Source organism: Scyliorhinus canicula, chromosome 18 (assembly GCF_902713615.1).
Source record: "Scyliorhinus canicula chromosome 18, sScyCan1.1, whole genome shotgun sequence".
In the NCBI taxonomy this organism is placed as follows: Eukaryota; Metazoa; Chordata; class Chondrichthyes; order Carcharhiniformes; family Scyliorhinidae; genus Scyliorhinus; species Scyliorhinus canicula.
The window spans coordinates 121,471,121-121,491,590 of NC_052163.1; the positions used below are offsets into that span (position 1 = coordinate 121,471,121).

A 20,470-nucleotide genomic window follows, 5' to 3' on the forward strand; every position below is an offset into this window, starting at 1 on the left:
CTTCATTGAAGCCTACTTGTGACAATAAGCAATTTTCATTTCATTTTTCATTCAGGAGGTCACTGGGCCGATCGAGTCTGCACTGACTCTCTGAAAGAGCGCCCTACCTCGGCCCACATCCTGCCGTACCCCCGTCAGCCCAGTGACCTGCACATCTTTGGACACTAAGGGGCACTTTTTTTATCATGGCGATCCACCTAACCTGCACAGCTCTGGACTTGTGAGAGGAAACCGGAGCACCCAGAGGAATCTCACACAGACGCAGAGAGAACGTGCAAACTCCACGTAGACAGTCACTCGAGGCCAGAGTTAAACCCGGGTCCCTGGTGCTGTAAGGCAGCAGTGCTAACCGCTGTGCTGCCGTGCAGAGTTAAACAATCTAATTGAGATAATAGCCCTTCCGTTGTCATGGATAAGAAGGTTGCAAATGTGTTTCTGATGATGTTGGGATTTCTGCTATGAACCTGTCTGTGGCTTCATGAGAAAAACTGAACCAGAGAAAGCCTCATAACCACCATTGTGAGGGTAGATCCTCCAATTGGTGGAATTCGAAGAGCATTCAGACTCAATCCTGGACGTCAGTGGGTCACAATCCCGGAACTCCCCACTTGGCTACAATGTGGAAGCGCTGCGCCAGGCGGACTGCAGCAGTTCAAGGAGCAGGTTCGCCACTATCGAGGGAAACATGGGTTGGGCAACAAATACTGGCCTTGCCAGCAGTCCCCATATCCGGGTGAGGGTCTGGCCGAACGTTGGGACTGAAATGAGGCTGAAGCTCTCCAGGTCGGAACCAGCCATCACTGGTTGGATTCACCGGTCCCCCAGTCGCGTGTTTCTTGGCAGCGGGCCATTCGCTGGCAGCGGGATTCTCTACCCCTGTTGCTTGCCAATGGGATTTCCCATTGAAGCCACCCCACGCCGCCGGAAAACCCACGGGCGGGGGTGAACTGCCGGCGGGAACAGGGAACACCAACGGTCGGAGAATTCCAGCCCACCTCATTGGTGCATCATCAAAAGCAAGGCCATTCTTCCCATTAATTCTGCCGACTTACTTCACGGAAGTTTAAGTGGTTGGGGAGGAGCGGCAGGTGATCCATCGAGTCTTTTGCCCGCTGACGTAGTCTGAAGATAAGGTTTAAGAGCCACTGATGTAAAGGCTCATGACTTTAAATTTAAATGAGGGCTAGTTTGTTGGAATTACGGTAGTTGAACAAGTGAGTGTATTTGTCGGACTGACCTTTCAAAATGACTTATTTTCCTTTCTTAAAGAAACGTATTCTTTCTGTCTGAGGCAAGCACTGTGAGAAAATACATGTCTCGTCTCTGACCCTTAACCAGCCGATTCCTACCCTACAACTGAAAAAAAAAGAAACATTTCCAGGAATTCAAATGGAAGCCAAACATGAATAAGGCACGCCTCAAGTTCCTGTTAGCCTTTTGGGTCAGCTCTTTTACTTACAAGCAACTGTCTTTCCATTCAACAGTAACTTTTAACCCGGAAAGGTCCTTGGCAGGTGAAGATGCAGACGTCTGCACGCTGAGTGATGCCGGGGGCTTGTTACCCCAAGGGGGTAAGTAGGCCTCCTCTGAACCAGAGCTCATTTTCGCAGGGTTGTCTGCTCGTGAACCTTGACTAGAAAAACACTGAAAGACGTCTTTTTCCACAGAATAAAGTCTCCAGTCCAGCTGGCGAACACCATCCCACTCACTTTCAAACAATATGTCATTGGCAGATATTTGCTCAGTAATAAATCAATTCCAGCTGGCTAATGATTGGGCAATTATTTACAAAGCAGTTTTTCCTCATGGGCATTACTCGCACATACCTGTAATTGTCTGCCTGTCTGTTTCTACAGGCCAGGGCTTCCAAAGCACCATTGCCGGAAATCGGCCTAACCAGCGTGAAAGATTGAGAAATGTTAATGATCAGTTATGTCAGATGGAAACTGAGCTCCCGCAATCTCTTCTGCTGGTTTCAAAAACGGTAAAGCGGGAAGTCAGCCCCGCACTTTCCTATGAAAATGAGCAAGGTGTGCCGAAGAAATAGGAGCAGGAGTTAGACCATTCGGCCCATCGGGCCTGCTCCGCCATTCTATACGATCATGGTTGATCTTGAGTTTCAATACCATTTTCCCAACTGCTCCCCATGTCCCTCAATTCCCCGAGAGACCAAAAATCTGTCTATCCCAGTCTTAAATGTGTTCAACGTAGGAGCATCCGCAGCCCTCAGGGATGAAGAATTCCGAAGATTCACAACCCTCTGTGTGAAGAAATTTCTCTTCATCTCAATCCAGAGTGATTGGCGGCCTTATCCCGAGACTGAGCGCCCCCCCCCCCCCCCCCCAGCGGGAATGATCTCTCAGCACCTTCCCCATCGAGGCCCCTCAGAAACAGGTAGGTCTCAATGTGTTCAGCCCTCATTCTTCTAAACCCCAGAAAATACAAGTTCAATTAGGGCAGCACGAGTGGATAGCACTGTGCCTTCACAGCGCCAGAGTCCCAGGTTCGATTCCCCGCTGGGTCACTGTCTGTGTGGAGTCTGCACGTTCTCCCCGTGTCTGCGTGGGTTTCCTCCGGGTGCTCCGGTTTCCTCCCACAGTCAAATATGTGCAGGTTAGGTCAATTGGGCCGTGCTGAATTGCCCCTTAGTGTCCAAAAGAGTTAGGAGGTGTTACTGGGTTACGGGGATAGGGTGGAAGTGAGGGCTTAAGTGTGTTGGTGCAGAATCGATGGACCAAATGGCCTCCTTCTGCACTGTATGTTCTATGTCTCTCACCATAGGCCAATCCCTTCCTCCAGAGACCAATCGAGTGAACCTTCGCTGTACCGACTCCAATTCCACTATATCCTTTCTTAAATGTGGAGCGCACAATTGCGCCCAGTATTCCAGATTCGGTCTCACTAGAAACCCGGTTCAACTGTAGCATACTATTTAATAATAATTGCTTATTGTCACAATTAGGCTTCAATGAAGTGACTGTGAAAAGCCTCTAGTCGCCACATTCCAGCGTCTAGGGTCCGTATCCCTCTATTCCCATCCTATTCATGTATTTGTCAAGACGCCCCTTAAACGTCACTATCGTCCCTGCTTCCACCACCTCCTCTGGCAGTGAGTTCCAGGCACCCACTACCCTCTGTGTAAAAAAACTTGCCTCGTACATCTCCTCTAAACCTTGCCCCTCGCACCTTAAACCTATGCCCCCTAGTAAATGACTCCTCTACCCTGGGAAAAAACCTCTGATTATCCACTCTGTCTATGCCTCTTATAATTTTGTAGACCTCTATCAGGTCGCCCCCCCCCCCCCCCTCCTCCCCAACCGCCGTTGTTCCAGTGAGAACAAACCAGGTTTATTCAACCTCCCCTCATAGTTAATGCCCTCCATACCAGGCAACATCCTGGTAAATCTCTTCTGCACCCTCTCCAAACCCTCCACATCCTCCTGGTAGAGTGGCGACCAGAATTGAACACTATAACGTCACACTTCCCCACAATATAGTCCATCTGCCATCTTGTTGCCCACTCACTTGACGTGTCTTGATGCCCTCGAAGCCTATCTATGTCCTCCCACAGTTTACCTTCCCACCCAACTTGGTAGCATCAGCAAACTAAATTACTCTCTGTCTCTTCATCTAAGTCATTCATGTAGATTGGACATTTCTGCCAAAGGTGCCCATTTGCAAGCCTTTGAGAAGTGTCAAAGTAACTGTTATATCTTACGTACAAAATCTCATATTAACAGTTTTTAATCATTGAAAAATACTTAATTAATTTTGATGTTGACTAGTGTACAACAATGAAACTAGTAGGGGTGGCACGGCGGCGCAGTAGTTAGCACTGCTGCCTCACGTCGCCGAGGACCCGGGTTCGATCCCGGCCTGGGGTCACTGTCCGTGTGGAGTTTGCACATTCTCCCCATGACCGCATGGGTTTCACGCCCACTACCCAGAAAGATGTGCAGGCTAGGTGGATTGGCCATGCTAAATTGCCTCTTAATTGGGAAAAAAATTATTTATTTTTTAAAAAACAATGAAACTAGTAACGATCAAGCATAATTGTGGTAAAGTTAATTTTCAGTGATATATAACTCACAGAGGGGGCGGCACGGTGGTGCAGTGGTTAGCACTGTTGCCTATGGTGCCGAGGACCCGGGTTCGATCCTGACTCTGGGTCACTGTCTGCGTGAGTTTCACCCCACAACCCAAAGATATGCAGGTTAGGTGGAGTGGCCACACTAAATTGCCCCGTACCAGCCTCCCCGGACAGCCGCCGGAATGTGGCGACTAGGGGCTTTTCACAGTAACTTCATTGAAGCCTACTCGTGACAATAAGCGATTTTCATTTTTCATTTTCAATTGGAAAAAAAATTGGGTACTCTAAATTTATTTAAAAAAAATAAAACTCACAAGAGGCTGATTAAAATGTTCATTTTTGGTGATCATGTGATTAATGCAGGATTTTAGAAATATTGGATCATAAAGATTTGTTAATTTGGGGGGGGTTAAGAGCCTGGATTAAAGTGTGTTTGACAGCTGTGGTCATGTGTTTCACGGGGTCTTGTTTTGCAAGATCAGAGAGCTTTTGGGAGCCAGACGTAAAATTGACCACCGTAACAGCCTGGGTTAATGCATTGTTGTTTGTCTCGGAGGAATCCCTGGGCAGTTAATGTGTTTTCAGCCTGGGGAGTTAACTTGTTTTCAGCTGGGGGAGATGAGATTGTTGCTGGGTGGAGTTACGGCATTCAGGCATTTTGAGAAAGCTTTTTGAGTTGAGTTCTGATCTGGCTAACACTGACCACAAGTAAGGTATTTTGCTCTCACAGTGGGATAGTTGAAAGAAAAGATTAATAGTATTGAAAGCAGTGCAGACTTGTCAAAGGACAAGGGGGAGAGCTGAAACAAATAGTTGAAACAGATTTTTGAAGACATCCTGCCAGAGTCTGCAGGGGCTCTAACAGGAGCCTAACCTGTTCTGGAAAGTAAGTATTACTCTGTGTCATTGGGATGTAGGCCGGATTGAGAGCTGCATGTTTTTTTTTCTTTCTTGGTGTTTAATTGGGAATAGTGATAGTAATTAAGGGTATTGTATTTACTGTTTTTAGAAGTATTGTCGAAGGGGTAATAGAACAGTACAGCACAGAACAGGCCCTTCGGCCCTCGATGTTGTGCCGAACAATGATCACCCTACTCAACCCCACGTATCCACCCTATACCCGTAACCCAACAACCCCCCCCCCTTAACCTTACTTTTAAGGACACTATGGGCAATTTAGCATGGCCAATCCACCTAACCCGCACATCTTTGGACTGTGGGAGGAAACCGGAGCACCCGGAGGAAACCCACGCACACACGGGGAGGACGTGCAGACTCCGCACAGACAGTGACCCAGCCGGGAACTGAACCTGGGACCCTGGAGCTGTGAAGCATTTATGCTAACCACCATGCTACCGTGCTGCCCAGTAATGGTAAGTTATTTCTGGGTGTGATGTTAAAGAGTTTAATATTGTGCGAATATAAAGTTTTGTTTTAAAATACCAAATCCCTATTTCTTTGTGCAATCACTCCTGGAGTGAGGTGTTAACAGCCTGGGTGGGGTGCTCTTTCCAAGGGCTGGTACAGACTTGATGAGCCGAAGAGCCTCCTTCTGCACTGTAAATTCTATGAATTCTATGAGGTTCCTTTTCTACATATTCTTACATTATTAAAATAAAATATTGGGGGTTCGGTTGCTGCCTGGTCTGGGATCGCAATGATCAACCCATTTTCTGCTGTATTCATAGAACTGCACCAGGTTGCCGCTTTTAAATAAGCCAATGAATATATTTTTAATTCCAGGATAAATAATAAACAGTTTCATTCTATAATGCAGCCAATGGAACATTTTGGATTAGTGATGATACAAATAGGTTGGAGTAGAAACTGGAACCATAACGCCACTTTAGAAATTTAATGCAATTTAAAGCATGATTTGCATCCAAAGAAGAAACTCTATAAAATGCTGTAAAATCTATTTAAACATTAGCCCAGACTAACAGGTTGTAAGCTAGACTTACTGTGTGGAAAAGTGACAGCAGCACATTTACCATTTTACAATATGTGTGACTGTTGGCAAGACTTCGGATCAGCAATGTCAAGTCAGATCAGGCTGTCATCGAGTCTGCAAAGGTGCTTGGAGCCAGCGCGGCATAGTCGTGCAGTGGTTAGCACTGCTGCCTAACAGCTCCGACGATCCGGGTTTGATCCCGGCCCCGGGTCGCTGTCCGTGTGAAGTTTGCACATTCTCCCTGTGAGTGCGTGGTTCTCACCCCCAAAGATCTGCAGGGTAGATGGCTGGGCCAGGCTAAATTGCCCCATAATTAGGGGAAAAAAAGGTGTTTGGACCTGGAGCTAGTGTTGTCAACTCTGGTCGGGCCTCTTCCCGGAGATTTTATGAATGGGTTGTCTCTCTCTATTATAACCCTAAGAGATGTCCTGAAATCTGGACCAGGTTTGCAATGACCTCCCTGCAATGTGGACTTGCCCTTCAAGGGGGCGGAGCTGCCCATTAACAAAGAGAAACCCTGGCTTGGTTGCAGGTGGAGCAAGGGGATCCTCAGGGGAGTAGAGGAGTATTTGGAATTGTATTGTAATAAAGGTTCTTCGGTAATTTCTCCGATCGTCTATGCGTCTTGCTTACCGCGGATTCAACGCTCTCCAATAATCCCGCCACCATGCTTCAACCATTCGTCACTGCACACGTCCATCAGCTTGGTGCACCGCCTCCCTTTCCCCTCTGGCAAACTGCCATGCTCTTAATTATCTGCTCAGATGATGCTCAACTATTAGCCTTCCATCAGCCCTTTCATTCTATCTTCAACTTTTATTATTAATGAATGTTCAATCAAAATGAAAAGAAACGGATACAATTTCAAAGAATATGTCAATATTTCTCACCAATTGTCGTAATTCTTATGTATTTGCCAATTTTTGCATGTCTTATTTGTCACAGTGTAATGGTACTAGTTCCAAATCTACAATACATTCATTTACTTTAAAGTATCTCAGCAATTACAGGGTTTCGACACACCTGCTCTCAGTCCAGGACTCAGATCTTTCCAAACCATCCTTTAAGGTGTCAGTTACTTAGGGCGCAGTTCAGCAGATTGAGTTTAAGTCTGCTGAACAGTGTGTTTAGTGGGGTGTTTCTTGGCACCTGCAATGCCGGGAAACACCCCACTATCCAACGGCAGTCAGCTGTTTATTTTGGCCTTGGGGAGTTTCTCTCCGCTGAAGCCACACTTAGAGTGATGTCCTGCTGCTGAACTGATCTCACAAGGGCTCCTCGCAGATGGGAGCGTCATTTGTCTAGCTGCCCCAATCTCGCCCCCTCCCCCCATCTTTTATATATATATAAATTTAGAGTACCCAATTCATTTTTAACAATTATGGGGCAATTTAGCCTGGCCAATCCACCTAGCCTGCACATCTTTGGGTTGTGGGGGCGAAACCCACGCAAACATGGGGAGAATGTGCAAACTCCACACGGACAGTGACCCAGAGCCGGGATCGAACCTGGGACCTCGGCGCCGTGAGGCAACATGGCTAACTCACTGTGCCACCGTGCTGCCCTCCCCCGCTTTTAATAATAATCTTTTATTATCACAAGTTGGCTTACATTAACACTGCGATGAAGTTATCGTGAAAAGCCCTTAGTCGCCACATTCCGGCCCCCCTCTTCACCCACCCAATCTGGGAGAGGCTCCCGGGAACTCCTTCTCTATCCAAAAAGATCGCTTGCCCTCCCCCCCACCCCCCCCCCCCCCCCCCCCCCCCCCCCCCCACTTCCAGGCCTGATCCATGGCAGTGCCAATGGCATCTGGACACCCTGGGACTACCAGCATGGCATCTTGGCAGTGCTCTGGCATCTGAGAAGTGGCACCCAGGCACCCTGACTGTAACAGGGTGGCATTACCAGGGTGCCAGCGTGGCATTAACATGGTGCCAGGCTGGTAGTGCCAAGGTGCACGGGTGCCACCGAGCCCTGAGCCCGAACATCCAGGGCTCTCTAATGACCTACGAGACCCCGACAGGTGCCATTTCGACTGGTGCACGTTTGTGTAGGCCAGTACTAAACGGCGCCCTTGCAAGGTTTCCCAGGCATGACCCGTTGACCCCTGAGCGCTGGGTGAATCCAGTGAAGGTAAATTTAAATGAGTGGTATGGCACATTTAAATATGCATATCAGGAACTCTCCAGACGAGAGCGAGATCCAGTCATGACGTTTTGAATCTCGCGAGTCGTTGTGAGCATCATGAATCTCACAAGAGGCCTCTCACGAGATTCAGCGGCCTTATCCCAACACCAAGTTGGGGGTGGTAAGGCTGCTGAAGCACGCCTTTAATCTCTCTACCTGTAGTCTTTTTTTTAAATAAATTTAGAGGACCCAATTAATTTTTTCCAATTAAGGGGCAATTTAGCGTGTTCAATCCATCTACCTTGCACATCTTTGGGTTGTGGGGGTGAAACCCACGCACACATGGGGAGAATGTGCAAACTCCACACGGACAGTGACCCAGAGCTGGGATCGAACCTGGGACCTCGACGCCCTGAGACTGCAGTGCTAACCACTGCGCCACCGTGCTATCCTCTACCTGTAGTCTTAAGCAATCAAGCACAGTGATCATTGATCAGTAGGCAGAATAACTTGATCACATACAGATCAATTAAACCATTGAATACGGCAGTAATAATGCCCTGGAGATGAATGTTCAAATCCTGGTGACCTCAGGACAATCTTGGGAGGGTTTGGTGACCCGGCACAAAGCTGCCTCTCACTGGCAGCTACACGCAGGGAAACTGCAGTACTTTTGAAGTGTGGTCACGCCACGACATTAGGGATGGTTTTGTAAGTTTGGGTGTGAGCTTACGTTGTAGAGAGAGTTTTAATCTTCCATATGATCCAATTTAATTAATTTTCTCGAGCAGGTGACGAAGTCAATAAGCAGGGGGCGTGGATTTCAGGTAAGCAGCAGGGGATTTAGAGGGGACCTGAGGAAAAAGATTTTCACTCATCTGGTGGTGGAATCTGAAGCTCACTGCCGGAAAGGCTGGTAGAGGAGGGAACCCTGGCAACATTCATGAACATTTCGATGAGCACTTGAATAGCCTCAGCAGACAAGGATGTGTATCAAGCGCTCGAAAATTGGATTAGAATTGACAAATACTTGATGGCCAGGCAGACACGATGGGCCAAAGGGCCTCTTTCGGTGACGTCAAGCTCTATGACTCTATATTGCTTTCCCTGTCAGCCATAGGTTAGTGGGTAGCACTCTCGCCTCTTTGTCACAGGTACTGAATTCAAGCCCCGTCCCGGGATTGAGAACAGTCATTATCATATCATTTGCCCTGCCCAAATTGGTTCCCACATTTCCGACATTACAACAGTGACCACACTTCAAATGTACTCCATTGGCTGTCAAGTGCTTTGAAATGGCCAGTGGTCATAAAAAGGCGCTACACAAATGCAAGTCTTTCCTTTACTGTTCCCACAGTGCACAATGCTGGCCTTGGGTGCTTAAAATCGAACAGCTTTTCATTCATCACCTTCAACCCCGCCAACCCCACCACACCCCACCGCACCCCCCGCCACATTTCAATGAGTGCAAAGTTTACCAAGAAAAGGGCATTATAAAGAAATAAGTATTTTTATATTCTTTGAACCATTTTAATATTGCTAGAGCAGCATTCATACGCAGTGACCGATTCTCTGCAAACATTTTTTGTCACAAATAGGCTTACATTAACACTGCAATGAAGTTACTGTGAAAAGCCCCTAGGCGCCTGTTCGGGTACACAGAGGGGGAATTCAGAATGTCCAATTCACCTAACAAGCACGTCTGTCGGGGTTTGTGGGAGGAAACTGGAGCACCCGGAAGAAACCCGCGCAGACACAGGGAGACGTGCACACTCCGCACAGACAGTGACCCAAGCCAGAAATTGAACCTGGGAACCTGGCGAAGCGAAGCAACAGTGATAACCACTGTGCTACTGTGACATCCTTAAAGGAATATGTTCAAGCCCTGCACCTTTTTTTGAATTACCCAGGACCGAGAGGAGCCTATAGCTCCCATTCCAATCTCCACGGCAACACCCCTGTCAATCAGAGTTGATCTGCCAACCAATTGGCACCCATTTCTCCTGTGGTATAAATTGATCTGATTGTTTGAAATTCGGCATTATTGTGTTTGTCCTGATGAGTGCAAAATGACAAGTTTCAGCAACATGTCCCTCTTTTCAGCAATATACATTTTTATTGTTTGCAAAACTATTGGAGATGGTAAAGAAAATAGCCTGTTCAGCAGTCAGGTATAAGCGAGTCAGATAATGTTGGTGTCTGATTGCTTTCCAATTGGACGTGGGAAGCCAGGCACCCTGAGGGTGGACATGTCAGGTGACCAGTGGCGAGAACCTGGAGGGGGGGGGGGGGGGGGGTCGGAGTGATTAGAGGCAGGTGGTCATGCGATGAAACCTCCAGGAATGCATCCAATCATCGTTGGCAACCGTACACCCTCCCCCACATTCATCAGGCTGAAGAGCGAGGATTTTACTGACAAAGTGATGTGCTCAACACTGAACAGCGCAGCTCATTAGCAGTGATGCTAAAGTGAACTGACACCGAGATGGAATTGTTGCTCCCGTCACCCTGCACTGCACACCAGGCCACTGCCTCCATCTGCCCCCTATTCATACCCATCATTTCATTTTAATTAGCTGTGCACTCACTCTGCACAATGTGAGGGCTTCTCAATCACTGGGGACCACCTGCAGTCCTTACGGCCTGCATGATACTTCAGCACATTAACAGTGGAAAAGGGAACCTGGATTCGACCCAAATGGTAGCTGAAATCTGACCTTCCTTTGGCTCTGTTAATGCGCCTTGAGCAACCAACAGGCCCAATGTACTGATCGATGTATTCAAACTCCTCCTCCCAGGTTGCTGCCTCTGGCACATCCCAGGCCGACTGCTCTTTTGGGTTCCCTGTTCCCACAGCCATCCCACTATCCCCATCCTACCGTGGAGGATTAGCCTAGCACCTGGGATAGCAGGCTACATTCAACCTGTGTCCACACAGGTCGCTGGGTATACATCAGAAATGAGATTCCCACCCCGGCTCTGGGTCACTGTCCATGTGGAGTTTGCACATTCTCCCCGTGTTTGTGTGGGTTTCGCCCCCACAACCCAAAGATGTGCAGGGTAGGTGGATTGGCCACTCTAAATTGCCCCTTAATTGGAAAAAAATAATAGGCTACTCTAAATTTATTTAAAAAACCAAAGATTTTCATTCATGCTGGTTCTCCACATCCTCGCTCCGAATCCTCTTCACACGAGGATTGCACTTGGGTTTGACTTCCCATGTGGAACCCGAGAGAGAGGGGTGAGTTAGTTTTAAAAATGTATAAACAGGCATCAAATTGGGCAGTGGAGGAAACAGAAACACTGTGAATACACGTACACATTTAATCCTTTGATCCTTCATTATGCCACTCACATAATCAAGAATAACACATTCTAACTTCTGCTCGACACTTTAGCTCAGCACAGCAGTCCACCAACCTGCACTGCCTGGGGTTTAGAAAACAATTACATCTCCACCGACAAATAAAGCTGCAGGTTATACATCATTCGAAGGCATAAAACTCCAGTCATCCGATGATTAGTTGCTGGTCTGCAGTATGAAACTTCATGAAGACAATGCTGCTTTTAAAGCTTTATTTTCTCGGCGACACAGACAAATCAGATTAAGGCTGGTGTGAACCATTGATCCATGTTACACTGTGTTTTGTAAATTAGATTGATTGCGCTTGTCTGTGTTCAAGCCAGACCGTATCTCTTTGAGAAAGAGAGAGAAAAAAAAGTAAGGCTTGCATTTATATAGTGCCTTCCATGACAGGTAGTCACTGTTGTATTATCGGAGATGTCGCAGCCAACCTGCTCATGGCAAGCTCTCAGAAACAGCAACGTAATAATAACAAAATAATGTGTCTTGGTAATGTTGATTTGGGGATACATTTTGACCAGGACAGCAGGGATTTTTAACATCCACTTGAGAGAGCCGCAGGATGTAAGGTGAAGCTTTCATCCAGATGATGGACCCTCTCTTGGAGCAGCAGTCCCCCAGTTCCTGCATTACAACAATGACTGCACTTCAAACGTACTGGCTTCAAAACAATCTTGGCCATTCTGGAATCGAGAGGCATAATATAAATGTTAGTCTCTCTTTCATTGCTGCCCTGAAGTGACAGCCAGGCTTTTATGGTCGTGGGCAGCACGGTAGCACAAGTGGCTTCACAGCGCTAAGGTCCCAGGTTCGATTCCCCACTGGGTCACTGTCTGTGCGGAGTCTGCACGTTCTGCCCGTGTCTGGGTGGGTTTCCTCCAGGTGCTCCGGTTTCCTCCCACAGTCCAAAGACGTGCAGGTTAGGTGGATTTGCCATGATCAATTGCCCTTAGTGTCCAAAAAGGTTAGGAGGGGTTATTGGGTTACGGGGATACGGTGGAAGTGAGGGCTTAAGTGGGTCGGTGCAGACTCGATGGGCCGAATGGCCTCCTTCCGCACTGTATGTTCTACGTTCTATGTTCTAGGTCCCTGGAGTGGAACGTGAACTTCTCAAATCAGAGTAAAGATTGTAACCCTCAGAGCCGCAACTGTATGGGGAATGGGACATGATTAAGATCAAAATCCTGGAATGGATAAAGCTGTTTATAAATTCATGAAAACATCTCAAAATTAATTGTCTTTTGAAGCGTAGTGACTGCCGGTTTATCGGGAAAAGCAGCATTTTCTCCGTTTCGTCGAGGCTAACAAACTGGGATGAGGGACCATGCAACAAGTAAATACAACTGGTTAGGATGGGATTTCTGCCTGTTTTCCAATATCTTTAATCTCAAAAAGAGGTTTTGGGTGTAATCTGATCAATGTGGTTAAAATGGTGGAAGGATAAATTAGGAGAGGAGAGGCTCTTGTGGCGATAGTGATGGTGTTCCTGCCTCTGAGCCAGGAAACCCAGGGTTCAGGTCTCACTCCAGGACTTGTTGGTCACGGAAGGTATCTTCCTAAGGTTATCAAACAGGGTGGAGTGCCAACTTGTAAATCCTTCCAACATAGAGTCATGGAGCACAGAAAGAGGCCATTCGGCCCATCGCTACTGTGCCGGTCATCAAGCACCTATCTATTCTAATCACATTTTCCAGCATTTCGTCCATAACCTTGTCTGCTATGGTGAGCCTGTGATCAGTGCAAGAGATATTCCTGACCAGGAATGGCAAACTACTTGCCAAACATAATCATGGATATCCATTGTCACCAGTGCCCTCTTAGGACATGGTACCTAAAGAGGAACTGCTCGGAGGAGTCCATTAAAAACAATGACACAGATTATTTACTTTTTCACACAAAGGCTAGAAGAATTCCCTCAGTGTCCCAGCCCTCGCTCCCTCCCCCACCCACCCCCACTCCGAACCACGTAGCACTGAAGTGACAATTCACGCATGGTACAGTGTTTAATTGTTAATCCATGGGAGGAGGGGGTTTTAATCCAAGCCCAGTTCAACCCCGTCAAATACCACAGGAGCATTTTGCAAGAAGTGTCGCTGAGCAAAAATGAGGAGCAGGAACTTGGCTGTTAACGTAGAATCCCTACAGTGCAGAAGGAGGCGATTCAGCCCATCGAGTCTGCACCAAACCTCTGAAAGAGCAGCCTATTTAGGCCCACTCCCCCGCTCTACCCCGTAATCCTGTAACCCCATCTAACCTTTGGAAACTAAGGGGCAATTTAGCATGGCCAATCCACCTAAGATACACATCTTTGGACTCAATCTCATGACTGACGCAGATTTCTGCTTGTACGCATGTTTGCTTCTGGGTGCAATTCAACACTTCACGTGAATAGCCTCTAACTTAAATTGCCACACCTTGCACAAGCCACATATTAAACACACATTATAGTACTCAAAGACACCCTTGATGACCAACATCTTGTACAAGGAGACAGAAGCAATGATTCTTCAAATGTGACGTGACCCACCCGGTGATCTCCCACTTGGTGTCAACCAGATGGATCCGGATCATACGCCCACATTACATCCCGGACAATCTCACGCTCCACAGACCTTAAATTGCAAATTTGAGTGCGTACACAGCCAATCACATCTGCATCAAACGAGATCAGTACTAATTTGTGCTCCAGTGTTTTGCCCGCAGAAGCTGTCAACCTTGGCCACGACCTGACCGCCAGTGGGCTTCACTCACTTTACTGTTTGTGTGTCGCTGTCGTGTGCAAGGGCTGTTTGTGCCAGTCAACGGCAGTTTTTATGCACCATTGCATTTCTGTGCGAATTTCTTTGTAATCCGGAGCAGAAGAGCTAATCTGAGGAAGACAAATCCGCCTGACATGTTTATAACCCTCTTAAAAAAAAATCAATTGTGTCCCAAGAGCTAAAGATAATTGTTTGCGATAAATTGCAGAATCAAGCAAACTCCTCCCAAAGAAATCCAATAAGATGACATTTTAGTTCAGTTGGTGATTTGTCTTCATACCGAGAAAACAGCACTGAGGGAAAACACAGCTACAAATGGGGTAAGTCTCCAGACCCACTTGGCCGCTAGACTCTTGCCCCCGAATCAAAGGTCGTGGCTTTGAGTCCCACTCCAGGAAAAGAGACATCATTTAGGCCGCCACTCTGCCGCAGTACTGAGATTCTTTGAACAAGACATTAAATCAAGGTCCTGCCTGTCTGTTGAGGTAGATGTAAAAGAACTCACAGTACTGTATCAAAAGCAAGTATCTACTGTCTTGGCTAACCTTCCTCCAACAAATGTCAACCAGCAACAAATAAAAGGAGAGGGTATGGCAGCATGTTACTGTTATGTTACTGGATGAGTTATCCAGAGGCTATGACTAATGATTTGGTGGTAAAGGTTCAAATTCTACCACTGCATTTAGCAAATTTACATTCAATTGAGCAAATAAATCTGGGATTCAAAAGCTGGCATTAGTAATAGCTAACGTTATAAAGGCCATCTGGCTTATTAATGTCCTTCGAGGAAGGAAATCAGCTGACCTGACCTGGTCTGGCCCAGGCAGGCTGGAGGTCAGACTCACGGCAATGTGGCTCACTCTTTACTGCCCTCTGAAAAACCCTAGCAAGTCGCTCAGCTGTATTCAAGAAGGCAGCTTACCAACAACCTTCTCAAGGATACTTAGAATTGGGTAACAGAAACAAACCTTTCCAGCAACACCCACATAATAATCGCGTATTGTCACATGTCGGCTTCAATGAAGTTACTGTGACAAGCCCCTCATCGCCACATTCCAGCGCCTGTTCAGGGAGGCCAGTACCCCCGCTGCTGGCATTGTTCTACATTGCAAGCCAGCTATTTAGCCCACTGTGCTAAACCAGCCCCAGTATGAGGTAATCATTCCATGAATGAGGTAAAAAAAAAGAAATGGGTCATTCAAACTTGCTTTATTCCAAATGGTTGCAATGCCAATAGTTGTTGCATTTCGAACAGTCCTGTGCCAATTGTGGTGATATGCATCATTGTAGATACACAAGGGGTTAATGTAAGTACACGTAGACTAGTTAGACACTAGAGGGAGCACCAGAGATATGACACACAGACAGTCAACCAATAGGTCAGTAAGATAGGACATGACCAATGGACATTCACGATACACACAGAAGTGCCACTACAGAGGATGGGGAAGGAAACTGCAGGGGATGGGTACAATCGAAATGTGGAGCTTTTTCAAAGAACAGCTACTGCGTGTCCTTGATAAGTATGTACCTGTCAGGCAGGGAGGAAGTTGTCGAGCAAGGGAACCGTGGTTTACTAAGGAAGTTGAAGCACTTGTCAAGAGGAAGAAGAAGGCTTATGTTAGGATGAGACATGAAGGCTCAGTTAGTGCACTTGAGAGTTACAAGTTAGCCAGGAAGGACCTAAAGGGAGCGTTAAGAAGAGCGAGGAGAGGACATGAAAAGTCGTTGGCGGATAGGATCAAGGAAAACCCTAAGGCTTTTATAGGTATATCAGGAACAAAAGAATCACTAGAGTAAGATTAGGGCCAATCAAGGATAGTAGTGGAAAGTTGTGTGTGGTATCAGAGGAGATAGGGGAAGCGTTAAATGGATATTTTTCGTCAGTGTTTACACTGGAGAAAGACAATGTTGTCGAGGAGAATACTCAGGTACAGTCGACCAGGCTAGATGGGATTGAGGTTCACAAGGAGGAGGTGTGAGTAATTTTGGAAAGTGTAAAAATAGGTAAGTCTCCTGGGCCAGATGGGATTTATCCTAGGATTCTCTGGGAAGCCAGGGAGGAGATTGCAGAGCCTTTGTCCTTGATCTTTATGTTGTCTTTGTCGACAGGAATATTGCCGGAAGACTGGAGGATAGCAAATGTTGTCCCCTTGTTCAAGAAGGGGAGTAGAGACAACCCTGGTAATTATAGACCTGTGAGCCTTACTTCGGTTGTGGGTTAAATGTTGGAAAATGTTATAAGAGATAGGGTTTATAATCATCTTGAAAAGAACAAGTTGATTAGCGATACTCAACACGGTTTTGTGAAGGGTAGGTCATGCGTCCACGTCGGCTTCGCCCCCACAACCCAAAAATGTGCAGGGTAGGTGGATTGGCCACATTAAATTGCCCATGAATTGGAAAAAATGAATTAGGTGCTCTAAATGTATTTTTAAAAAATTAATAATTTTGAATACCTTTATCAAGTCTCCTCTCAGGTTTATAAGAGATAGGATTTATAATCACCTAGAAAGGAATAATTTGATTAGGGATAGTCAACATGGTTTTGTGAAGGATAGGTCGTGCCTCACAAACCTTATTGAGTTTTTCGAGAAGGTGACCAAACAGGTGGATGAGGGTAAAGCGGTTGATGTGGTGTATATGGATTTCAGTAAGGCGTTTGATAAGGTTCCCCACGGTAGGCTATTGCAGAAAATAAGGAAGTATGGGATTGAAGGTGATTTAGCGGTTTGGATCAGTAATTGGCTAGCTGAAAGAAGGTGGTGGTTGATGGCAAATGTTCATCCTGGAATTCAGTTATCAGTGGTGTACCGCAAGGATCTGTTTTGGGGCCACTGCTGTTTGTCATTTTTATAAATGACCTGGAAGAGGGTGTAGAAGGATGGGTTAGTAAATTTGCAGATGACACGAAGGTCGGTGGAGTTGTGGATAGTGCTGAAGGATGTTATACGTTACAGAGGGACATAGATAAGCTGCAGAGCTGGGCTGAGAAGTGGCAGATGGAGTTTAATGCGGAAAAGTGTGAGGTGGTTCACTTTGGAAGGAGTAATAGGAATGCAGAGTACTGGGCTAATGGCAAGATTCTTGGTAGGGTAGGTGAACAGAGAGATCTCGGCATCCAGGTACATAAATCCCTGAAAGTTGCCAGCCAGGTTAATAGGGCTGTTAAGAAGGCATATGGTGTGCTAGCCTTTATCAGTAGGGGGATTGAGTTTCAGAGCCATGAGGTCATGCTGCAGCTGTATAAAACTCTGGTGCGGCCGTACCTGGAGTACTGCATGCAGTTCTGGTCACCACATTATAGGAAGGATGTGGAAGCTTTGGAAAGGGTTCAGAGGAGATTTACTAGGATGTTGCCTGGTATGGAGGGAAGGTCTTACGAGGAAAGGCTCAGGGGCTTGAGGTTGTTTTCGTTAGAGAGGAGAAGGCTGAGAGGTGACTTAATCGAGACATATAAGATAGTCAGAGGGTTAGATAGGGTGGACAGTGAGAGTCTTTTTCCTCGGATGGTGATGACCAACACGAGGGAACATAGCTTTAAATTGAGGGGTGGTAGATATAGGACAGATGTCAGAGGCAGTTTCTTTACTCAGAGAGTAGTAGGGGTGTGGAACGCCCTGCCTGCAACAGTAGTAGACTCACCAAATTTAAGGGCATTTAAGTGGTCACTGGATAGACATATGGATGAAAATGGAATAGTGTAGGTCAGATAGGCTTCAGATGGTTTCACAGGTCGGCGCAACATCAAGGGCCGAAGGGCCCGTACTGTGCTGTAATATTCTATGTTCTACCACAGGGGGGCATTACACCAACCCATAAATAAAGGACACAGCACACATGATCTTCCTCTTTCCAGTGGAGACACTCAGTGAGTACAGACACAGGGTTGATTCAACATTACACCCACCATGTGGATTGTAGCAGACTGGTTAGTCAGTCTGAGTAGCTAGAGAAGGATTAACAGTAGTGGTGAATCCGAGTAGGAGAATTGGAAATAGTTCAATAAACGTGTTAAAGTTATCTCCACGTCTGAACCTTCCTTTGTCAGAGTGAACATCAAAGAAGCAGCTTATGCTATGCCAAGAGCATAACAAGACACCAATATTAACCCCTCAGACAACATTAGTAAAACTGCAAAAATGAGCAAGTAACTCACTGCCGCATTTCCCGCTTTGGAACAGTACTTTGTTGGTTGCAAGGTGTTCTGTGGTCTGTCAAGACTCAGAAAGGCACGATACAAGTGCAAGTTTGCCTCCCTGCCTTTCAGTTGGTGGAGATGGCACTGTCCAGGGTCATTCTGTAGCTGTAACCTGCACCATTTACCGGACAGCGGCAGTGACTCCTGGCTGCAGAATGATCACGCTGTTCTCAATGAGGAAATTACGCCCGGCTAAAAATGCATTTGTTAGTCCAAGTAAATTTGCTAATTTGACAGCGAGGCAAGATTAGCAAAGGTGTGGTAAAGCAGCAGAGCTTCTACCGAGCTGGACGAAGTGAATATTTATCTCTCCCACCACAGGACTGACCCTGTCGGCGAAAAATAAAAACGGTCGATTTTGCTGGACTGCAAATCCGATGAGAGTTTGTTTAGAGGGCAGCAAATTATTGTAAACTTTCCATGAAACACAATCCTTTAAAACTGAGATGAGAAGGAATTTCTTCAGCCAGAGGGTGGTGAATCTGTGGAACTCATTGCCGCAGAAGGCTGTGGAGGCCAAATCACCGAGTGTCTTTAAGATATAGATAGGTTCTTGATTAATAAGGGGATCAGGGGTTATGGGGAGAAGGCAGGAGAATGGGGATGAGAAACATATCAGCCATGATTGAATGGCGGAGCAGACTCGATGGGCCACATGGCCTAATTCTGCTCCAATGTCTTATGGTCTTATAAAACATTCAGCATTAAAAATGGACCTGTACAAGAATTTATTGACTTCAATTTTTTTCATGTTTTGATTTGCCTTTTGTGGAGGTTTTAGTTTCTTTGCATGGAATACTTTCCATTAAGAAGGTTGACTTGCAAGTGAAAATGGTCATTAATGTGCTGGCCTGGTCAGTCTCCTACAATCAGCCACAGAAAACATGAGCTCATCTGAAACTCTGCTGTCCATAGCCTCAATTACATGTACTGAAGTCCCATTCACCCTCCTTGCCTTTCCTCGAATACCTACTTTGGCTCCTAGCTCCAAACAAAATCTTGATTTTACAATTCTCAGCCTTGTGCCCAACTCCATTCACTGATTCATGTCACCAACAGACCGATTCAGGAGCAATCTTTCCGGAAATTTCCAAAACGAAAGCTGCACCAGAAGGCTAAATATTTCAAATGGACGTCTGTTTTCCCCAATTATTTCTGAGATTATGAGATGTAACCTTCCCCTTTTAATATTACATTCGTATTCAATCCAACCATCATCTACATGTCCACACTTCAACAGGTTACATTATCTTACTGACAACTAGAAGCGTTAATTGGCTACTTGGAAAGGTCACCAAGGCAGGTACGCTGACTACATCAGGTCTTCATTTACTCACACACAAAGCTGCAATAATTATAACCCTGCACTTTTCAAACTTCTCCATTTCAACACAACATCACTTGTTTTCGGGAATTGGCTGTGGTTAGCAGCAGGGAGCAGGGATCCCTGAAGGAGGATCACCACCCATCTTTTAATTCCTCTCATTCTGTATGAAAAGGGCAGGGTAAGTATGACTGCACCCGAGAAATATAAATCGAATGGGCAAGGGTGGAGCTGCAATTCTCGCAGGACAGTAGAGCCAGTTGGGTGCTTAACCTGTTACTTGCCCTCCAATCCCTGACACCGTTTTGTGTGCAACAATTGTAGCACTTTGTCATAGCATACTGCCATTGCACACAGTCATCGCACAGTGTAGCACACTGCCGGAGACGTTTAGCACTGGACTAAATCGCTGGCTTTGAAAGCAGACCAGGCCAGCAGCACGGTTCAATTCCCGTACCAGCCTCCCCAAACAGGCGGCAGAATGTGGCGACTAGGGGCATTTCACAGTAACTTCGTTTGAAGCCAACTTGTGATAATAAGCGATTTTTATTTCATTCATTTTCACAGCACATTGTAGCATACTGTCGAGCACACTGTCATCGCACATTACAGCACATTGTAACACACTGTCACAGCACATTGTAGCACTGA

At 46.4% G+C, this 20,470-nt stretch overlaps 1 protein-coding gene across 4 annotated transcripts in view; it reads right to left on the bottom strand.

The window, feature by feature from the left end:
* Positions 1-20,470, bottom strand: part of LOC119953012 (ephrin-A5-like) — a 427,429-nt gene that overhangs the window by 88,688 nt on the left and 318,271 nt on the right. Inside the window, exon 1 of one of the 4 annotated variants that reach the window (XM_038776771.1) lies at positions 1,460-1,750. The exons of 2 other annotated variants lie outside the window; for them this stretch is intronic. In XM_038776771.1, the coding sequence (XP_038632699.1) occupies positions 1,460-1,602 (143 nt within the window). In that variant the 5' untranslated portion in view covers positions 1,603-1,750. Of the gene's footprint in view, positions 1-1,459; positions 1,751-20,470 lie in introns of those variants that run through there. One more of the 4 variants, XM_038776773.1, reaches the window with a different exon arrangement.